At 34.7% G+C, this 19,802-nt stretch overlaps 1 protein-coding gene across 1 annotated transcript in view; it reads right to left on the bottom strand.

Moving 5' to 3' along the window:
* Positions 1-1,421: 1,421 nt before the first annotated feature.
* PSME4 (proteasome activator subunit 4) overlaps positions 1,422-19,802 on the bottom strand; it is an 86,858-nt gene continuing 68,477 nt past the window's right edge. Inside the window, exons 39-47 of the mRNA XM_081068040.1 lie at positions 18,715-18,846; positions 17,831-18,039; positions 16,011-16,096; positions 8,559-8,687; positions 7,728-7,883; positions 5,588-5,750; positions 4,295-4,428; positions 3,448-3,589; positions 1,422-2,914 (exon numbers count right to left, since the gene is read on the bottom strand). Coding sequence (XP_080924166.1) covers positions 3,455-3,589; positions 4,295-4,428; positions 5,588-5,750; positions 7,728-7,883; positions 8,559-8,687; positions 16,011-16,096; positions 17,831-18,039; positions 18,715-18,846 — 1,144 coding nt within the window. The 3' untranslated portion in view covers positions 1,422-2,914; positions 3,448-3,454. The remainder of the gene's footprint in view (positions 2,915-3,447; positions 3,590-4,294; positions 4,429-5,587; positions 5,751-7,727; positions 7,884-8,558; positions 8,688-16,010; positions 16,097-17,830; positions 18,040-18,714; positions 18,847-19,802) is intronic.

The following is a 19,802-nucleotide window of genomic DNA, read 5'->3' as shown; positions in this document are numbered from 1 at the left end:
AGATATTACTGTGCTATCCTTTGCCGGGAAACCAGCATTCAAATGCACGCTATCACTGGCAATGCAAATTGATATATGTGCACTTTGAGGAAAACAATACTTGTCAGAGCCACTAAAATGCTTAGATTCTTGACCCAAAAAATCTCATTCCTTGCAATTCATCCTATCGAAATGCTAGAAGGAAAACAATTTAAGCATGAAGTTATGAAAATATTCACTGCAGTGTCATTTGCAGTACGGAAAACTGAAACAACCTTGATGTTCAACAATGGGGCAATACTCAAAGAAAAATGGTGGGTAAATCTTCCTCCTAAATTTTCAAACTTTGTAGTCTTTGTTTAAAGGATCCAACTTAGAAACTAGATTAATAGCTCTTACCTCAAGGATACATACAGGCTTTCTCCTCTGTCCTCACTACTCATCCCTCTTCCTCCAGCTCCCATCCAGAAACCTATCTTGACTCAATGGGCAGATTTTTAAACATTAGCCTGATACTACCCCACCCTACCCTGACAAATTTTTATTTCCTCCTGCTCTGTCCTTCTGCATTCTTTTAAATAATGCAACATACACTTAAGAACTACCTTAGACAATAGTAGCCACCCACCCCCTTTTCTCTCCTTCCTCCCTTTCATTCTTGAGGCCACTGGTAGAAAATTTAGGGAATTAAATAATTCACAGTATAACCAGAATGGGGTATCAAGGTAATAAGCAATTTCCAAACCTGGTATCAGAATCACATGGGGCACATGTTAGAAACTCAGATTTCTACCGTTTTTATGTCTATAGTGGGTCAGTCTTCCAAGTGGTTCTCAACCCTGGTTGCACAAATGAAGCATTATGGGGCTTTTTGAAGATGATGATGAGCCTCAACCAGAGAAATTTTGATTGAGGAACACAGTTCCGTATCTTAGTATTTTTTAAAGTTCCACTTGGCTAAGGCATAGTTTCATTGCAGCTTAGTCAGAAAAAGCTGAAGTGGTCAATATAAAGCTTCACTACTCAAAGTGTGGTCTCGGGATGAGGCATCAATATTATGAGCTGGGAGCATGAATTAAAAATTTTAACAAAATCCCCATGTTTCTTATTCCCATCAGTTTGAGAAACCACCGTCTAGATTAGTGCTGTCCAGCAGAACTCTCTGATGAAAACATTGATCTGTACTACTCAATAGGTAAACCACTAGCCACAAGTAGCTACTGAGCACTTGAAACGTGGCTAGCTGAGATTGAGGAAACCAATTTTTAATTTAGATGTAAAGTCACACGTGGCTATTAGCTACTGTACCAGACAGGTTTAATCTAGATAATTCGTTTTGGTCAGGAGGCATGAATTTACAGACCCAGATCTATGGATGCAAAAGGAATCCACCCGAGTTACTGCCTACAGAGATATTCTCTCCTATTAATAAAGACAAAAGCCGGGTGTTACAAACAATCCATTTATTGGGTTTTAAACTAATTACACAATGAAATAATCAGTTTGGCACTACTCTATACAGGGATTACGCCTGTGTATGCTGACACTTAAACACTGTACCAGGACCTCTGCTGTGCTTAGGTCTGTATTGAGTCATTCAGCAAATAGATACTAAAAAATATGCTGTAGTACTCCTTTAAGGAAGACTGTACAGAGCGTGTAAGATGACATTCACCAACTTGTGAATTACTTTAACCTAGAAGGTAACTTGCATTCTATAAACTTGTCATAGGCAAACATGTGGTGTTCGCATTCAGAGATGCACACAGAAAGGTTACATAAAAAATTCAGACATTCTAACATTAAGTGAACTCAAACAAAACCCCACACCTCAGCTTTTGTAACATGAAAAGAAAATAATTTAAAAACAAAAACTGGCATTCAATTGATACAAAAGCCAAAATCACTATGATAGCTACTTGTGAATCTTTACAAATTAATTACACACTGGTGTTGTGTAAAAGGTTGCATCTGTACAAAGTCTTGCCAATGCTATCTCTACAGTTTATACAGTGTTTTACATCTATATAACATTTATTAAACAAGTCAATTAAATATCAAGACTTCTTAGTCTCTCAACGATTCTGCAGGCAAAAAAGAAAAAAAACAAAAAGGGAAAAAAGAAAAAATTACAGAATTTTCACAAACACAGCAGTCTTCCATTCGGAAGTCTTAACAGTTTCCAGGGGTCAAACAATACTTGCAAAGAAAACAGGTAAAAATCACCCAGTCCATGTTTTTATTATTGTTGCTGTTTATTTTCAAAATCACACGTTGTATACACACACAACAATCAATCAAAAATTTATTCACCAAACCCTCAGTTTTTTTAGCAACTGCTCTTCTATTCGGCACCAAAAACTCCAGTCTGTGGGAAGCACACAGACAGACTTCACTTCTGTGTCTTGGTCAAGTAATTCATCAGGTCCTTAGGTTCCAGGCTTGTCCTCTTTTCCTTCCATCTTCATGGCTCTCCAGGCCTCAGATTTATGGCCCACAGCCCTATTACCATCTAAACCCAACAACAGCAATTTGGAAAGAATTCAAAATAATTTGAGATGAAATGGCAGGACCTGTATTACAGATGGGCATTCTCAATTCCAAGTACACTGCTTTGTAATGAGTCTCTAGACTCTGTCTGGTCTTGGATGCCGTGATCGTACTGGGTAATAAACTCTAGTCTGAGACTTTGTGGCTTTGTCAGATGCCTCCAAGAAAAAGTGATCAATATTTTGGAAACAGTTACGGACAAGTTACGATATCAAAATGGCAGCTGAAAACCTGTGGAACGCAGACTAATGAGACCAAACACAGAAACCACCAAAATGATGAGAGCTCAACAGAGGCAGAGTTTTAAAACCTGCAGAGTCACCACAGATGGTACCTGAGGATCTGGAATTTTTGATGCAAAGAGCTTGAAGTGAGGACTATTCATCTGTATCAGGGAGGAAAAAAATGTCAGTCAGGCAACAGGACACCCAACTCTAAAAGCCCGATAAGTGAGATTTTCCTTATTCTTCCTATCCCAGTAGAAAGGCCTTGGGTCCTCCCTCTTTAATACATACTGGATAATAAAATAACCTAGATGAAATGTTCTCATAACTATACAGAACCTAGTCCTCATGGCAATCCAAAATGCCCAGGCCCCACTCTGGAGGAAACTAAGACTAAGATTTCTTTTATCTAACCATTTCCAAGCTACTAAGCCTACTCATTTATAAAAGTCTAAAAGCGGTCACATGAATTCTCTGCTTAATACCTGAAGCAGAGAAGCAAAGAAAAATTCTATGGGAACTCCCACTACCAATCGCAAAAGTCATATTAAAAAAATTCTTTATCTAAACAATGACATTTAAGAATACCAGCAGAAAGAAAACACTTATGAATACCCACTTCTCAGTCATCAAACCAAATGAGATATTCCTGAGGACGTTGGACTTCTTTAAATGCAGAATTGCGCTGACTTACCCCCCTGCTATGCATAATAGCATGGTGACACAAGGAGATCAGTGAGAACGAGCAGCTGGTCATCAGTGAACTGCTGTTTGTGTTCTTGCCAGTTGTCATGGTGCGTCCTTCGGAAATTGGATAAGGTCTTCTTTACAGTCATCTGTAGTGTAGACAACCCATATACATCTTATTTTAACCTCTCTGAACAACTAGGGTTATATTTAGGATACTTGTAGCTAAGTAACAAACCCTCTAGACTTCAGATCTCACTCTTCACATAATGCTACAAAATCTACAAGTCAATCTTACTTCACAAAGCCACCAAGCTCATTTTAGAAATTACTAGCTGCACTGTGGGACAAGCTACTGGAATTTACACTACACTATTAAGCCAGTTTCAATATATACTCAACATCAACTTACCAAGGTGAAAAGGAAAGTCATTGTTTTTTTTTGAGTTAAGAACATAGGTGCAAAAAAAAGGTACTCACTAAATAATACCATCACACTTTCCTGTTTAATATTAGCTTCCAGTTAGATACCTGTTAGATATAACAACATGCTGTAAAATGGTATAAATTTAACTATACTGACATATTACCAATACTTTACTTGCACTGGAATGGGAGGGACAGAAGCTTTAGTAATTTTCTTGCTACCAAAAGATCTTAAATATACATGTCAGCAAGATCATTGCAAGATTATAATAATTATTGATAATAGGCTTGGTTTTGGCAGAGGTTGTAGTAGTGGCTGGATTAAAGCAGATGGTCCAGAGTGTCTAGGAAATCATCAGTATAAATGGTTTGTTACAAAACATCACTGATAATATGTGCGTGGAGAAACTAACAAGGAAAAACTTTACCTCAATAGGCTGAGGATCATTCAGATGTGCACTTAAATTCATAAGCAGCTGGGGCATCCAGGTGGGGACATCATAAGGACTAGAAAGAACACATGCACCAAGTCCTAGCACCCCAGCATGACGTTTGACCAACTCTGCAAAAAAAAAAACAGCGATATACATCCAAATAGTTATAGGACTTCACTGCCCTTGTTACAGGGAAATAAAATTAGTTTTTGATTATGCTAGTTGTTTTCAACGTGTACATTTCTGCATTTAAAATGAATCTTTATGCACACACACTGAAAACATGATTTTTGAGGCTAAATAAAAGACAACCTATAGCTGTCTCTCAAAGACAACCTAATTATATCTAGGTCAGAATGTCACACATTTGCTAAAACAAACAAAATTATGGCTTTTTTGATCAATTCATATCATATGCGAAGGTACAATCCCTGATCCTAAAACAATCTCCAATCAAAATTAGACCTCACTTTTCCGGATGCAACTACCCCTCACAGAATGTAGCAATTCATTAGGTAAACACACTCAAAACAGAACAGCGACGATTCTGTATTCTCCAGGGTTTATGTTATTTCTTTGGCAATAGAAGTTACATTTAAGTGCTTTCTAATTCTCATTGTTTTTAAATAGAAATATGTGTATGTATGTGTTTATATTATATGGCATATATGAAGCATGGTGGATAGGGAGTTGAAGTTAAGAAAAAGGGAATTTGGAGTAGTCAGAATTGTAACCAATGCCACTTGGGATAACAAAGACCTGAAACTACTTTGGTGCTTAATTATGAAAAAAAACAGTTCTCAAGCAAAGAAACTATACACTGATACTATTTTACTGGAAATTGCTATTAGGTAACTATATGACATAATTAAGAGCCTACTATAACCAGCACTTAAAAGCTTCATATTCTAAGCACTTCTTGCAAATTCAATAAGCTTCCAACTTACTAATAATCTTTCTATATATTTTCCATTATTTTGTGACGGTAGTTAGCAGTGGCAAGATCAGCTACTTATTTACAATCACGTTTAAATTTCTCTTTAAATATGACATAATAACCAGATCTTATTCTCTTATCTGTTACCTTAGTATACAGGTTCCTTTGTACTATCTCAATTTTTGCTTTTACATTCCAGTCTTGCCTTCTATGCAAAGTTCCTCAAAACCAGACAACTATTCTTAGTAATTAGCATAGACCCAGCGCAAATACAAGTATTTAATAAATATTTGTTGAGTAACCTGGTTAATTCCTAAATGAACGTGGATGTTTTCTACCAGTACTGTTACCTGCAGAAGGAATAGTATCTCCTACAGAACCAGGGTCCCGCTTTCTTTTCTTCGGTAGTTTTGTGTTGCAAAGTTGCTCAAAATGAATCTGCATAGGACTGTCCATGGTAAGAAAGTTACACTGTAACAGACCACTTAAGGTGGTAGCAGCCATTTCTCGAACCTGTAGAGACAACCACTTTTATTAGAGCTGAGATCCCAAGGCTGGTGGAATGATGAGGCTAGAAAGGTGGTGTGGGGACTGGGGTGGGGACGTTCCCTGGCATTTGCATGAAATTTTATGAATGCTCTTTTGCAGTTTCTTAATGGAGACTTCACCAGATTGTCAAAGGGTCTGTGGCCTAAAAATGGATGAAAGCTACTACATTAGGGTTTCAGATAGTAAATACTTAACTAATTTTATACAAAATTAAACTTCTCCATACATTTTCCCTCTGACCGACAGTTCTCATTAAATCTAATAAAGCTTTTTTTAAACATTTCGCATTTAGGTGACTACAGAGTTTTTTCAAATATTATCATAAATAGCTGTAGCTAAATATTACTGATAACTCAGTATCACCTGTTTTAAAAATATAGTTTTAATAAGCATCATAGTTGTGTTTACAGTATGTTTAAGCCTACTACATGGAAGAAGATATAAAAATAATCTATAAAAGTGTTCTAAAACAAGGTCCAGAATAGATTTTAATGCAATTGCTAGAATCTTTTAACATAGAAAACACTGACTTTCAAGATTCCCACCTTTCCATTCTTTAATTTAAAACATACAAGAAAAAGTTTTAAGAATTTTACAGATAGCTGTAAATATTTTAATTGAAGCCGGTTGGAGCTGTTGTAACCCCTTGTAAGTACCCCAGGGACTAGACAATATCTGCTCCCAGAACACAAAGAAAGCGGATTGCAAAATGAATGGGCTCATTAGAGAGGTGGAGAAATCTCCATTCCCAGTTTCCCACAGATACAATCTGTTTTCAGTGCTCTCAAATAAAATGTGTACCATATTTTGCCGTGTATAGTGCACTCCCATGTATATTGCGTACCCACATTTTTGGCCCAAACTTTCAAGGGAAAAAAAATTTCATTTTAATTTTTTTAGTTCAAGTTTTTATTTGTTTACATTTAGGTAATTGTTTATTTCATTATAAATAAATTTAGCATTTATTTTCTAACATATTATGGTATAAGAAATTTTATGTAACAAATAATTACAAAACACATGAACAGATACAAGGTACAAGAAATTTTATGTACCAGTAACAGATTTACGATAATTACGCATCATAGAAGGCCAAGAACTCTTCGTCGATACAAGTGTGTCATAAGTTCAGCAAAATTGATTATCGTATTCCAGGGTATTATTTTGCATACGGCTATTGTTACTGATTTCTAGAGTTACACTTTTAACTCGTAAGCATAAATGAAACAATTTAAAACATTTATATAGATATGGAATTAGTACCACCCATGTAAAATGAGCATCTTTATTTTTCCCCTCACAAATTTGGGCAAAAAAGTGCACATCATACATGGCAATACACGGTAGTTTTGGGGAGTGCTCCACTACATGGAAAACCCATTAAGTCCATAAAGTAAGTAAAAATTCTACAAGAAGTTCAATTACATTTTCTTTCTCTAAGGCCAATTTAGAAAGTTATGTCTTATTCCACATTTATTAAAACATGCTTTTCTTACATTAGACTATTTCACTAATAAATTTATCTTTCTGTATAAAATATTAATGTAGCCTCACCACAAAAGTTGCCTTTAATTTCTCTACCAAAGAAAATAAAAAGGGACAACAATTCTGTCTTAAGTCTACTGGATAACAGCATTTACATGTAGATTTTCATTCTCTTGAAACTGCCTTCATGTATCTTCCTATTAGTGCTTTTAAAATCTGCCCAATAAATAATGTTATCTACCCAACTGCAAAGAGAAGCCAGAACAAGAACTGCCCGATATCTGTTTCCAGGAAATCATGTTAGAGTATCAAAACTAATCATGTAGGGCTATGTTAAAATAAATGTTACTTTTAGTAATTTACACTTTAACAGAACACATCTTATCAATGTGTAAAAGGGGGCGGCCATGAGGCTTTTGTTAAATTTATTAAATTTTGATTTGCTTTAAATTTTACCTCTAGCTGTTCATCCTCCAAAAGAGTTATAACCAGCCACCTGATGTCTTTAACTGCATCTTCATTGTTTAGGAAAATAAAGAGGTTATAAAATACCATGGTCTGGAGGTAGGTCAGTACTGTGTATCGAGCATGCCAAGAACTGCTTCTTGCTGTCTGTGAAGGAGAAGTAGAAACGATGAAGAGAGTGCTGACAGAAACATGAGATAACAGACACCAAAATTACATGCAAATAGTATCTTCTAATATAATTCTACCTACTTTACAGGTATAGTTAAGAGCAAGCTAGTCTTATATTTCCTTCCAAATGAAATGAGCTATTTCAGGTAAAGGTATTCAGGATGTATGAATGGTTATGAGTGAAGGGAAAGGAGCATGCAGATAAAAGTCAACTTTAAGAGAATTATTTATAATTAATGACTAACTCCTCCAAGGGTTGCACATTATTTTATTTTACTTTTGATAGTAGCAGATAGGGTATTGAAAGCAAAAAAGATTGAGAACTATATTCCACTACAAAAAGAATACTAATTTGGGCTGTTACAAAGTATTTTTCAGTGTTATTCAAACTTAAAAAGTAACTCTGTGTATATAGAAAATGTGGGGGTTGAGTGACCTGCCCAAGTTCGTAGAATTTGGTGGTAGAACCAGGTACAGAATCTAGGTGTGTTTCTTTGGTTAGTACATGACTTCTCTCATACCAAAAAAAAAAAAATTCAGAATGAAAACAAGTATCGGGTACTGTGCGCACTGCAGCTGATTTGTGAAATTCTTAGAATGGTAAGCCAAAACTGTAACCAAAAGATATAAATATTTGTTATACACTCTTACTTGTTTTAGCACCTGAAGTACCAAAGGCACTTGATGAGGGTAAAGCAACCCCTGAGACATTAGTGATAAACATAACTTTGCATCTCTTTTCAGTTCATCATAGCTATTGTCATTTTCCACTGGTGCAATCTAGAGAACAATAAAACACACCAAAGACATAAAATGAAAAATAACAGTCATAAATACAAACGCAACCTTACATGGAAGAAATCACATTTTTACTTTTATCAACTTCTGTGGAAAATTTCAAACATATACAAAACCAGAGAACAGGATAATGAATCCCCATTAGTCAGTCACTTCAACAATGACAAACTCCTGGATAATCCTTTCATTTTTTGCTCTCCTTTGATTCCCTCCCCCAATTAATTTGAAGCAAATCCCAGATATAGTTCATCCATAAATACTTTATTAAGTACTTTTAAAAGATAAAGTCGCTTATAAAACACCAACAATGACATCAAATATAAAAATTCATTAGTTAAAATATAAGATATTCAGTATTGCTCAAATTTCCCCAATTATTTCACACATGTGTTATTACAATTGGATTTTTGGAATCTGGTTCAACATAATGACCATAAACTGTATTTGGTTGGTATATCTCTGAAATATAAAGATTCTTTTAAAAGTATTAAAATATTCTACAGATTCCCCCATCTTCTTTTAAAATCCCTTATTTGTTTTTCCTTTTTTAACAAGGGTTTTGGGTGGGAATCTAGACCTTCCATCTTGTAGTTTCCCCTATTGTGGCTTTCCTTCTCTGATGGCACCTCGTGGTGGTATTCAATGGCTTCAGGCCTGATTGTTTAGGCACAACATAAGTGGTGTTGTGTGTTTCCTTCACTTAGGTTCAATTGTCTCTTTTTGTGATGAACCATTATAAAAACAGAGATTTGAAAATTGCTGACACCATGCTTTCTTCATTGTTACTTGTAATACTTTATACAGAAAACTTCCCCTTACTCAGTCAGAATGATTTCTCTATCCCCCAAAAGTAAATAATGATTTTTTTCTTCTTAAATTACCATTGTGAACTAATAAATTTCAACAAATTTAATGACTTTGATCTATTACTGGTGGTCGAACTGGCTCCTGAGTCCTTTAACACACTAGCATTCTTGGATACTGGCCTGATAAGATGACTTAGGTTTAAACTTTTCTTGTAAACCTTAAATCAGCCATTCTAGTGGGAAATGATACTTAGAAATCATAATCTGGACACTAGGAGTATTGACTGTTACTAGGTTGATTAGCGTTTCTGGGCTTTTTGGTGAACAGAGCTAGGAGGAAATAAGCACATTTTCTAAGTAGAAAGATTATAAGACCAAAATAATAGTTTCAAATTTATGATTTTACTAAACAGCTTGGATTTTTCTATCTCTTGTCTCTCATGTTAAAATCTTGGTTACTACTGACAATTACTATTTGCTCTTTATTATACAATACACACAATAGCTTCACTCCAATATTATTACTAAGGATATCATCCACAAGGTACATATGAATTTTTAAAAGCCACTACTCTGTATATTTATCCTACCAACCAGATACACAGTGATGTAAGGCTCATTTATTTGCCTTTTTCTTTTTAGGGATTTTTTCCATTTAATTTGGTTCTGTGATTATAAAAAGTATTTATAGGGTCCCAAAGAAAAATTCATAAAACAAGGTATATTCACTCTACCTTCTTTGTCCCCAACCCTTAAATAAATATCCTCTAAAATATTCTAAACGTATTTTCTTGCTTCCTTTTAAAGTACAGTTTTAATTTCCTTACCCCCCACTCTTGTTATCTGATCATTTTGGTCTGCTTTCAGCAAGTATTTCATTCTGGTCTGCTTTCAGCAAGTATTTCATTAAGTTGATTCTATCCTTGAGGTCTCCTCTTAATTTTCCATTCACTGACATCCCGGCCAGTCCACCACCCCCACGTGCATACTGCTTGTTTGCCAAACAGCCCCAGTTGTCCTTGCTGTTGAGCCTAATCTCTCCTACACCAAAAATCATGACACATCACAACAGTCCTGAATAAAGTCTTCCTTATAATTTTAACAAGTCAGAATAACTGTTTCTTCAACAACTGATCCTCCAAGTTGAGTATATTAATTCACTGTGATAATTTGTCCAGTGTTTCATGGAAGTAATTTCCCTTACCAGACATTATTAAAACAACTATGAGATTTCATTTCAAATCAGTAAAGATGGATTATCTTGAAAATTAAGCTGCAACTCCATAACACTATATAAAATTTACATAGAGTAACATATAAATTTTATCACATGCTGCAAAATTTAATGTATCACCATAAAATGTTCAAGAAACCACAGAACCGCTTAAAAAGATAATCTTGGACTAACATAGTTCAAAGCATCATTTAAAAACAAAGGCAACTATAAAAGGGAACTCCTTTATAACACCATAACAGAAAACTGGTAAAATACAGATAAATACAAATAGCCAGAAAAATACAAATAGCCAACATATGTGTAGTCTCACTAAAGAAGTACAATGATTTTCTAAATATATAAAACATCAGAGCTGTAGGGAAAGAGAGAACACAATACAGCCTTTTTGGAGGGCAGTATCCACCAAAATTATAAATGCAGATAGATCTCTTTTACACAATAATTTTATATACAGTAATTATCTTACAAATATACTCATATTTGCAAAAATATTGTTAGCATTGTTTTTAACAGACAAAAGCTGGGAATAACCAGTGTCCATCAATAGAAAACTGGTTAAATAAATGACATTATAATATAGTCATTAAAAAGAGGCAATTATGGGAAGATGGCCATGATATATCAGGTTTTTAAAAAATAATCAACTTGCAGAATAAAGTAGTTCGGTTTTTTGTAAAACAAATTTCACACAATGCAGTATTTGGCACAGTTGTGTTCACAGACAAAACTATAAAAGGATACACACCAAACAAACAAAGCCAGGATTAAAATTATTACAAATACTTAACAGTCCAAATCTCCAGGTGATTCACCCATAGTAAAAACAAAATGATTTAGAGTTTAGTTAATTGAACTGTAGTATACAAAAGACGATATTCACTTGTTGGCAGGCCTACTTACCATATTACCAAAAGAATTTAAGGTGACTCACTCACCTGCTTTATAAGCAGTCTCTCTTCCTACCATTCACGAAAAAATGTGTTATGAATGCAATTAAGACATAATATTCTCATGTTTAGAATGGGTTAAGACATAATATTCTCATGTTTAGAATGGGTTAAGACATAATATTCTCATGTTTAGAATGCTACTAAAAATAGCAAAATCCTGAAATCCAATAGACCAAGTACACCATACAGAGTACCATGTTCCAAAACTCTTAAAAGCAAATTAACCAGTTACTAATGTTGGACAACAACTAACTCATTTGAAATACAGTACTTTCATGTGACAGTGAGATCAAAATCTCTTAGGTGTTTTATTTTGCAGTGATTATGTATCTCAGCAACATTATTGTTTGTGGGACAGAAACTTTCTATTACAAAGTAAAGCCTCTAAGTTTGGAAGAGTACTTTCATTAGTTCATCTCAAGAAATCACAAGAATACATTTTATCCCTATTAGCAACTGCTTTTTAGATAAATTTGCCTGAATCTAACTCACTTCAACTTTTCAAATTTAGTATTTTTCTAAAAGTATTTTTCTTTCTAAATACCATATGACTTTTAAAAGAACACATGTGGTACATTGTCATAATTTTCTAAGAACCACATGTATTGTTAATAGAAAAGCTAGGAATCAGACAACCTTAAAGAATGTTATGCCACTGAACGGGGTGGATTAGCCAGCCATTTCATTAAAAAAATCTGCCCAGATCTTCCCTCCAATATTGGGGGGGGGAGGGGTAGTCTAAAATTAGAAAAGGAAAAACATTTCTTATGTGCAACAACTTGGATGAGTCTTAAGGGAATTGTGTGAGTGAAAAAAGCCAATCATAAAAAGTCACATATCTCCATTTATATGACATTCTTAAAATGACCATTATAGAGATGGAGAACAAATTAGTGGTTGCCAGAGGTTAGGGATGGTGAGGCAAAGGAAGGTATGCATGATTATGAAGGAGTAGCACAGAGATTTTTGTGATGATGGAATATTTCTGTATCTTGATTGTGGTGGTGGTTACACACATATACACATGTGATAAAATGACAGAATTATACACATACCCATTTCAATTTTCTAATTTTGAAATGTACCATAGTTTGAAAAAATATAACTAATAGAGAAAATTGAGTGAAGAGTTCATGGGACCCCTTTGTACTATCTTCACAACTTCCTGTGAATCCACAATTATTTCAAAATAAAAAGTTTTGGGAAAAAAGTCTATGCCCATGAAATTAAGAGGCTTTCTTCACGTGTTACCTATTATTTTGTTTTGCTTTCTGGTCATACTATAAAACAGACTGACCTATACTGATTTGGGTTTTCCTTAAAAGCTGAAATAAGAAGGATGTTTCAATGGCTACTTGTAGCATAAATATGTGCATTTTCTAGCCAATATCCATTCCTCCTTCTGCTGATGATGACAGTTTGATTAACTTTTGGGAATCATTCTTCTCATCTGTCATTCTGGCGGGACTGTCAATCAAAGGATCATAGCAAGAGACCTGAGCCTGGCCAGTGAGACTTTTTCCTCTGGGTACCGGAATCTTGAAGAGGGATAAACGGAGACAGCACCCTGCAGAGGCTCGTAGTTTCTGTTACCTGGGTCCCCGTAGTTTCTGAAGTTCCTACCAGTCCTTAAGCTTTTAGTTCCATTCTGTGAACTACCCTAGCACGTCTAGGTAATCTAATTAACTTCCTGCTTTTGCTGCCACAGCCATTTGGCTTCTCGTGTTTGCAATCAAAGAATCAGAACAGATACACCGATGTATAAAAAAGAGATCTTAATGTTTCTTCTGCCTTATTTTCATACAAATTTATTATTTTTAGTATGTCACAGATAAAATTTAACTCACATTAAACTGTGTTAACCTGTAGAAAACGCTGTCCGTTTAATTATTAGCAAAGAAAATATTTTACAGGGTCTTCTCTAATTACTGAGAAAAATAATTTTTCGGAAGAAATGCTATCATTGGCATGTAATTTTATACCAATTATCAAACATCTGCTAATTTTTCTCCAAGTTTGACATATGCAAAACTATTATTCTACAGTGGTGAGTTTTGATGAACATTTAGTGAGACATGAAACTTGGCATGCAACAGACCCCTTTCTCCCTAACCACTATCATTTGAGCTCTCAATTATTCCAAACTAAAATTCAGTTAAAGACTAGTAACAAAAACAATATAAGTGCATATTTTACACTCTGCTCTCTGCTTTAAAGGAATTATCTCATTTCATCCTTATCACAGCTCTGTGAGAGATACTGCTATTATTTCACACTTAACATATAAGGAAACGATCTTAGAAGTTCAGTAGTTTGCACAAGGTCACAAAAAAAAAAGCACCTGTCACAGACAGGATTTTAAACTGAGTCTCTATTTATTCCAAAGTCAGTGCTCTGTAAACTATTCTTGGTTGGAAATTCTCTTCCCTTAATATTGAGCAACATGGAGATTCTTAGACTAGGACATGTAACAGGCATAAAACTGAAGCTTTCACTTTGAGATACATATACATATATATATATATATATATATATATATATATATATATGTATATATATATATCACTTTGAGATATATATATCTTGATATATAAAAAGGGACATATATATATATAAGGGACATATATATATATATATATGGGACATATATAATTATGGGACATATATAAGGGAAATATATATATCCCTTTTTATATATTAAGGGATATATAAAAAAAAATCGATACACACACACACATATCTATCTCAAGGGATTTTTTTTCATTCATATGAAGCTGCTTTTTATAGAATAGGATACATAATACTTCATTTAGAATCTAATAAGCACCTCAAATATGTCCAAAATGAATTTTCTGATTTTGTCTCCATCGTGTGTGCTCTTCCTACAGTTTAGTAAATAGCTTTGTTTAAGATTCCTCTTTTTATCCTACATGTCTAATCTGTCTGCAAAATAACTGTTTATCTGTGCTATGATGTCTTCGTACCTCAGATGCCATTCACCAATATGGCCTAAAGCAGATTCTCAACCTCAATATTTGTATATTCAGGTGAAATGTTGGGCCCTGTCACTAGCAACTTATGCAGTAGAGCTTTCTAATAATTTCCATTTTTCATAAATTTCAAGTGGATTCAAATCATCCTTCTATATATTTCTCATATATCAGCTTTCTGATTTTTCTTTTGAGTGAAAGAATAGGGGTAGAACTCCAGCTATCCCAACATTCACTGCCTGATCATGCTTTATGTTCATTGTGCATGTGGCAGTAGAAAAAAGTTTAAGCACCACTGCCCTAAAAGACAAACCCTATCTACACCAAGAATCTACATGTAACAAGGACCTTTATATTAGGTTGGTACAAAAGTAATTGCAATTTAAAAGGTTAAAAATAATTGCAAAAACCGCAATTACTTTTGCACCAAACTAATATGCACGAACTAAAAGGTTACTGTTAACTTTTATATCCAAAAAGATCCCAGAGGTATTGGTGGGTATCAGGTCCTACACAGCATTCTTAAAAATATTTTAGTAGTAAATCTTTGACAATTACTGGTAGCACCACCTTTTTGAAATATCCTAAAGACAAGGCATACTGTGGCAAATCAAAAGTTTAGCATGCTATCTGCAAATAAACAATAATAAATGCCCTCCTGACATAATAATAACTATTATACTGACCAATAATTGTCAAGTAGTGGTGATGTTTGTGCCAATCTTCCAAACGTGCAATGAGGAAAACAATCACAGCCAACCATCGCATGATTGCAAACTATAATCCTGGAAACTAATATATCAATCTGTGATTTTAGTTTTATTGGCTCCATTCTCTGACTAGACAAGCAATTAAAACCACCTCAGCTTATATCTTTCATCAAATAAAATTTCAATGTCATATGATTACCAGAGATAAGTTATTTCCTGCAGATATTTGTTAGAACCAATTATGGTGCCATTTAAAACTGTATAATAAAATATACTGAACATCTTGATCTTCAGATTATACATTAAATTAAAAAGTCAGAAATAGCTATATTCAAAAATTTTATTGTGGCTTTTCTTTCAGCGATCAGTATGTTCCTAAATTATTACTTGGAAATTGGCTATCAGTGAAACACTGTCTGTAATATTTCCTTGTATCTATCAAGATCCTACTCTTACCTAATTATTAAAAAGATTATTTCAAAAAATACTAAACCACTCTCATCTAACGAAAATCATACACAGTCTAAAAACATATCAATCATCAGATGACAAATATAAATTCGTTTTGAAGATCAAAAGGAGATGCACTGTTAATTTTATCTACAGACTTACCTTAAAAAATAAAGGTAGAAGCTGAAGTTGTTCTGTGACTGCTGTAGAGAAGGATCTTCCTGCACTCGCCATCAGCCATTTCAATACTATTTGGAAATGAACATGCAGAATCAGGCTTTGCTATCCAGTTAGAGACTACAAAGTAGAATACTGTAATGTCAGGCATCCACTCTGACAGCTCTTCAATGTTAACAAAGAGATTGTCTATACTACTTCATAAATTAGACACTGACCAGTAGTATGACAGGACACACAAAGGGTGTCAACCAATCTAGGATACTGAAGCCACTCTCAAAGAATGAATGAGCAAATTACTAAATTATTAAATTATTAAAGTCTACCATATAACTATACAAATTAATAGTAGCCTTCAATAATCCTAACATAGCAAAAATAATGAGTACGTTAGTTGTTTATATTTAGAATCCTTGAAAACTTTTTAGATATAACAATAGGATACCACCAATAACCAAGACAATTTCGAAAAAGAACAAAGTTGGAAGACTTAACACGTCCAGATTTTAAAACTTACTACAAAGCTACAGTAATCAAAACAGTGTGGTACTGACATAAATACACACAGACCAATGGAATAGACTAAAGATTCTAGAGATAGACCCTCACACATTTGGCCAATTAATTCTCAAAAAGAGTGGCAAGGCTATTCAATGAAGAAATGACAGTATTTTCAATAAAGCATCCACAAGCAAAAGAATGAAGCTAGACCCTTATCTTACACCATATACAAAAATTACCTGACAGTGGGTTAAAAACCTATATGTAAGAGATAAAACTATAAAATTCTTAAAAGAAAACTTAAGGGATAAACTTCATGACATTGGATATGGCAATGATATCTTGGACATGACACCAAAAGCAAAAAAGCCACAAAAGAAAAAAACAAAATTAGACTTTATCAAAATAAAAAACTCTTGTGCATCAAAGGACAATATAAGAGAATATAAAGGGCAAATATTTTCTCCCATTCACCCAGAGAATGGGAGAAAATATTTGCAAATCGTACATCAAATAAGAGATTGATATCCAGAATCTATAAAGAACTACAACTCAACAACAAAACAATCTAATTCAAAAATGAGCAAAAGACTTAAATAGGCATTTCTCCAAAGGAGATACAAAAATGGCAAATAAACAAAAAGATGTTCAACCACTTATCATTACGGAAATGCAAATCAAAATCACAAGATACCTTCTTTACACCAATTAGGATAGCTATAGTCATAAAAACACAAGACAAGTGTTGGTTGGCAAGGATGTAGAAAATAGCTTGGGGGCTCTTCAAAAAGTTAAACAGAATTACCATATGGTCTAGCAATTCACTTTGGATGCCCAAAAGAAAGCACAGACTTAAAACAGGTACTTCTACACCAATGCTTATAGCAGTATTACTCACCATAGCCAAAAGGTATAAAAAACCTAAATGCCCACCAACAGATGAATAAACATTGAAAACACAATGCAAAGTGAAAAAAGCCAGACATGCATGATTCCATTTAAATGTGGTACCTACTCTAAGGCAATTTGACAGAAAGTAGAATGGTGGTTGCTAGAGCCTGGGGGAATGGGAAAATGAGGAGTTACTGCTTAATGGGTAAGTTTCAATTTTGCAAGATGAAAAGAATACTAACGATAGATGATGGTGACGGCTGGACAATACTATGAATGAATTTGATGCCACTGAACTATTACTTTTATATTATGTACATTTTACCACAGTGAAAAATAGGAGAAAAAATCCCTATGAAAATCTAAATAAATGTCTGTTTTTAAGCAAGTTTCTACTAATTTTAGCCACTCACTAGTTTTTAGGAGTTTAATGCCCTGAGTTCGTTCATCTTCTTCACCAACTCCATTTTCTTCCATAACATGGTTCTGAATTTCTTCATCCACATCCATGAGGGGTTTCAATTTCTCTAGAATTCGAGCAGTAAACTCAGGGACACGAGGGGATGCTGTTGGCGCGGTGTTTGGCAAAGAAACATCTATCATGAATATGTAGGTCAGCACACTGTAAAATAAAACATATGTAGTAAGAAGAGATCCCACATTATCGATAAAACTAGCATTCAAAAGTTATAACAACCCGACCAACACAATTCCTGGAGGTCTCTTGTGCTTGTGCCTGCAATTCTGAGGTATTAAAAACTGGGGTGTGAGCATGGCCAGTTGGCTCAGTTGGTTAGAGCACAGTGCTCATAACACCCAGGTCACCGATTCGATCCCCTCATGGGCCAGTGGGCTGTGCCCTCCACAACTAAATTGAAAACAATGATTTGACTTGGAGCTGAGCTGCCGGTGGGCAGCCAGTTAGCTCAGTTGGTTGGAGCACAGTGCTCTTAACACCCAAGTCGCCGGTTCAATTCCCACATGGGCCAGTGAGCTGCACTCTCCCCAAGTAGACTGAAAACAACGACTTGACTTGGAGCTGACGGGTCTTGGAAAAACACACTGTCCCCTAATAGTCCCCAATAAAAAAATTAAAAACAAAACGGGGGTGTGGAACTGCTAGCCTATTTTACCTTCAGAGCCTCTTGTCTAGTGTCCCACAACAAAACACAAAACCAAATTTGAAGAGGACACCATGAAACTCAGTAGCAACATAACCAGTGTGTATTATTAGATATTAAAATTTAGTAATTAAAAAAACTCAAGAGGTATACTGTATCACAGAGAAAATACCTACCTCCCTATTCTTTCCCTGACGTTTTTGTAAACCTGGGTGAGTTTGGGTTCCAAGTACTTCAGTAGTCTGTGTAATAACTCAGGCACTCTCCACTCTTGCTGGGCAAGGCCACCTTGCAGAACATAGAGTCGACTAAAATGAAAGCACAGGAGAGTTGTGTTAGAGTTCCTCTCCGTCTTTACATATTGACAGTATAGATTAATGATGTCTGGAATCCAACGATAATTATTTCATTTTCTCACCTATTAAATAATAAAACTGACAATTCAAAACAGCCTCTTAATGAAGATTTTACTGTTTTTCCTACATCATTTTCTCTGTATTCTCATTTCATCACACTACTATACCACCAAAGAAATACTAACTTTAGAATGCTATTTGAGTTAATCTCTAAGCACCAGAAGTTGCCTAAGAAAAATAATTAATAATTATTCTTTTTTTTAATTAAAGTTTATTGGGGTGACAAGTGTTAGTAAAGTTACATAGATCTCAGTAATAATTATTATTATTAACAAAATTATCTACATTTGTTTCTCTAGCCCACTAATTTTTTCCAACTCTTTGTACCCCATCAAGCATATTTTTCCTTAAAAGGATAACTCTCTTCTTTCCTAATAGGAAAGAATGAAAAAGGAGAAGATGTGATAAAGAAGTTAACGTTGTAATGGTACTTTTTAGGCAGTCGCAATATGAAAGATCTGACAGTGGAGAATGCTGAATCTAACTTAAGCATGAATTGCTGAGGTTGCTTCCATTTCTCCTACTTGTCCCCAATTGAGAAATAACTCTACTTAGTATCATATGTTGTACTGAACTGGATCAAATCATCTCATAGAAGAAAGTGCAGTTGACCCTTGAACACGAAGATTAGGAGCACCAACCCCAGTGCTGTAAAAAATTCGCACAAAAGGTTTGATTCTCCCAGAACTTCAGTTGTCGCTAGTTATCTGCAGGGGGATTGGTCCCAGCACCTCCCTGGATCCTCAAGTCCCCTATATAATATGGTATAAAACAATGCACACAGTTGGCCCTCAACATCCGTGGATTCCCAACAGTATTTTCAATATGAGGTTGGTTGAATCTGTGGG

Source organism: Rhinolophus hipposideros, assembly GCF_964194185.1.
Source record: "Rhinolophus hipposideros genome assembly, chromosome: 12".
Lineage (NCBI taxonomy): Eukaryota > Metazoa > Chordata > Mammalia > Chiroptera > Rhinolophidae > Rhinolophus > Rhinolophus hipposideros.
This window is presented reverse-complemented; position numbering and strand designations above follow the sequence as displayed.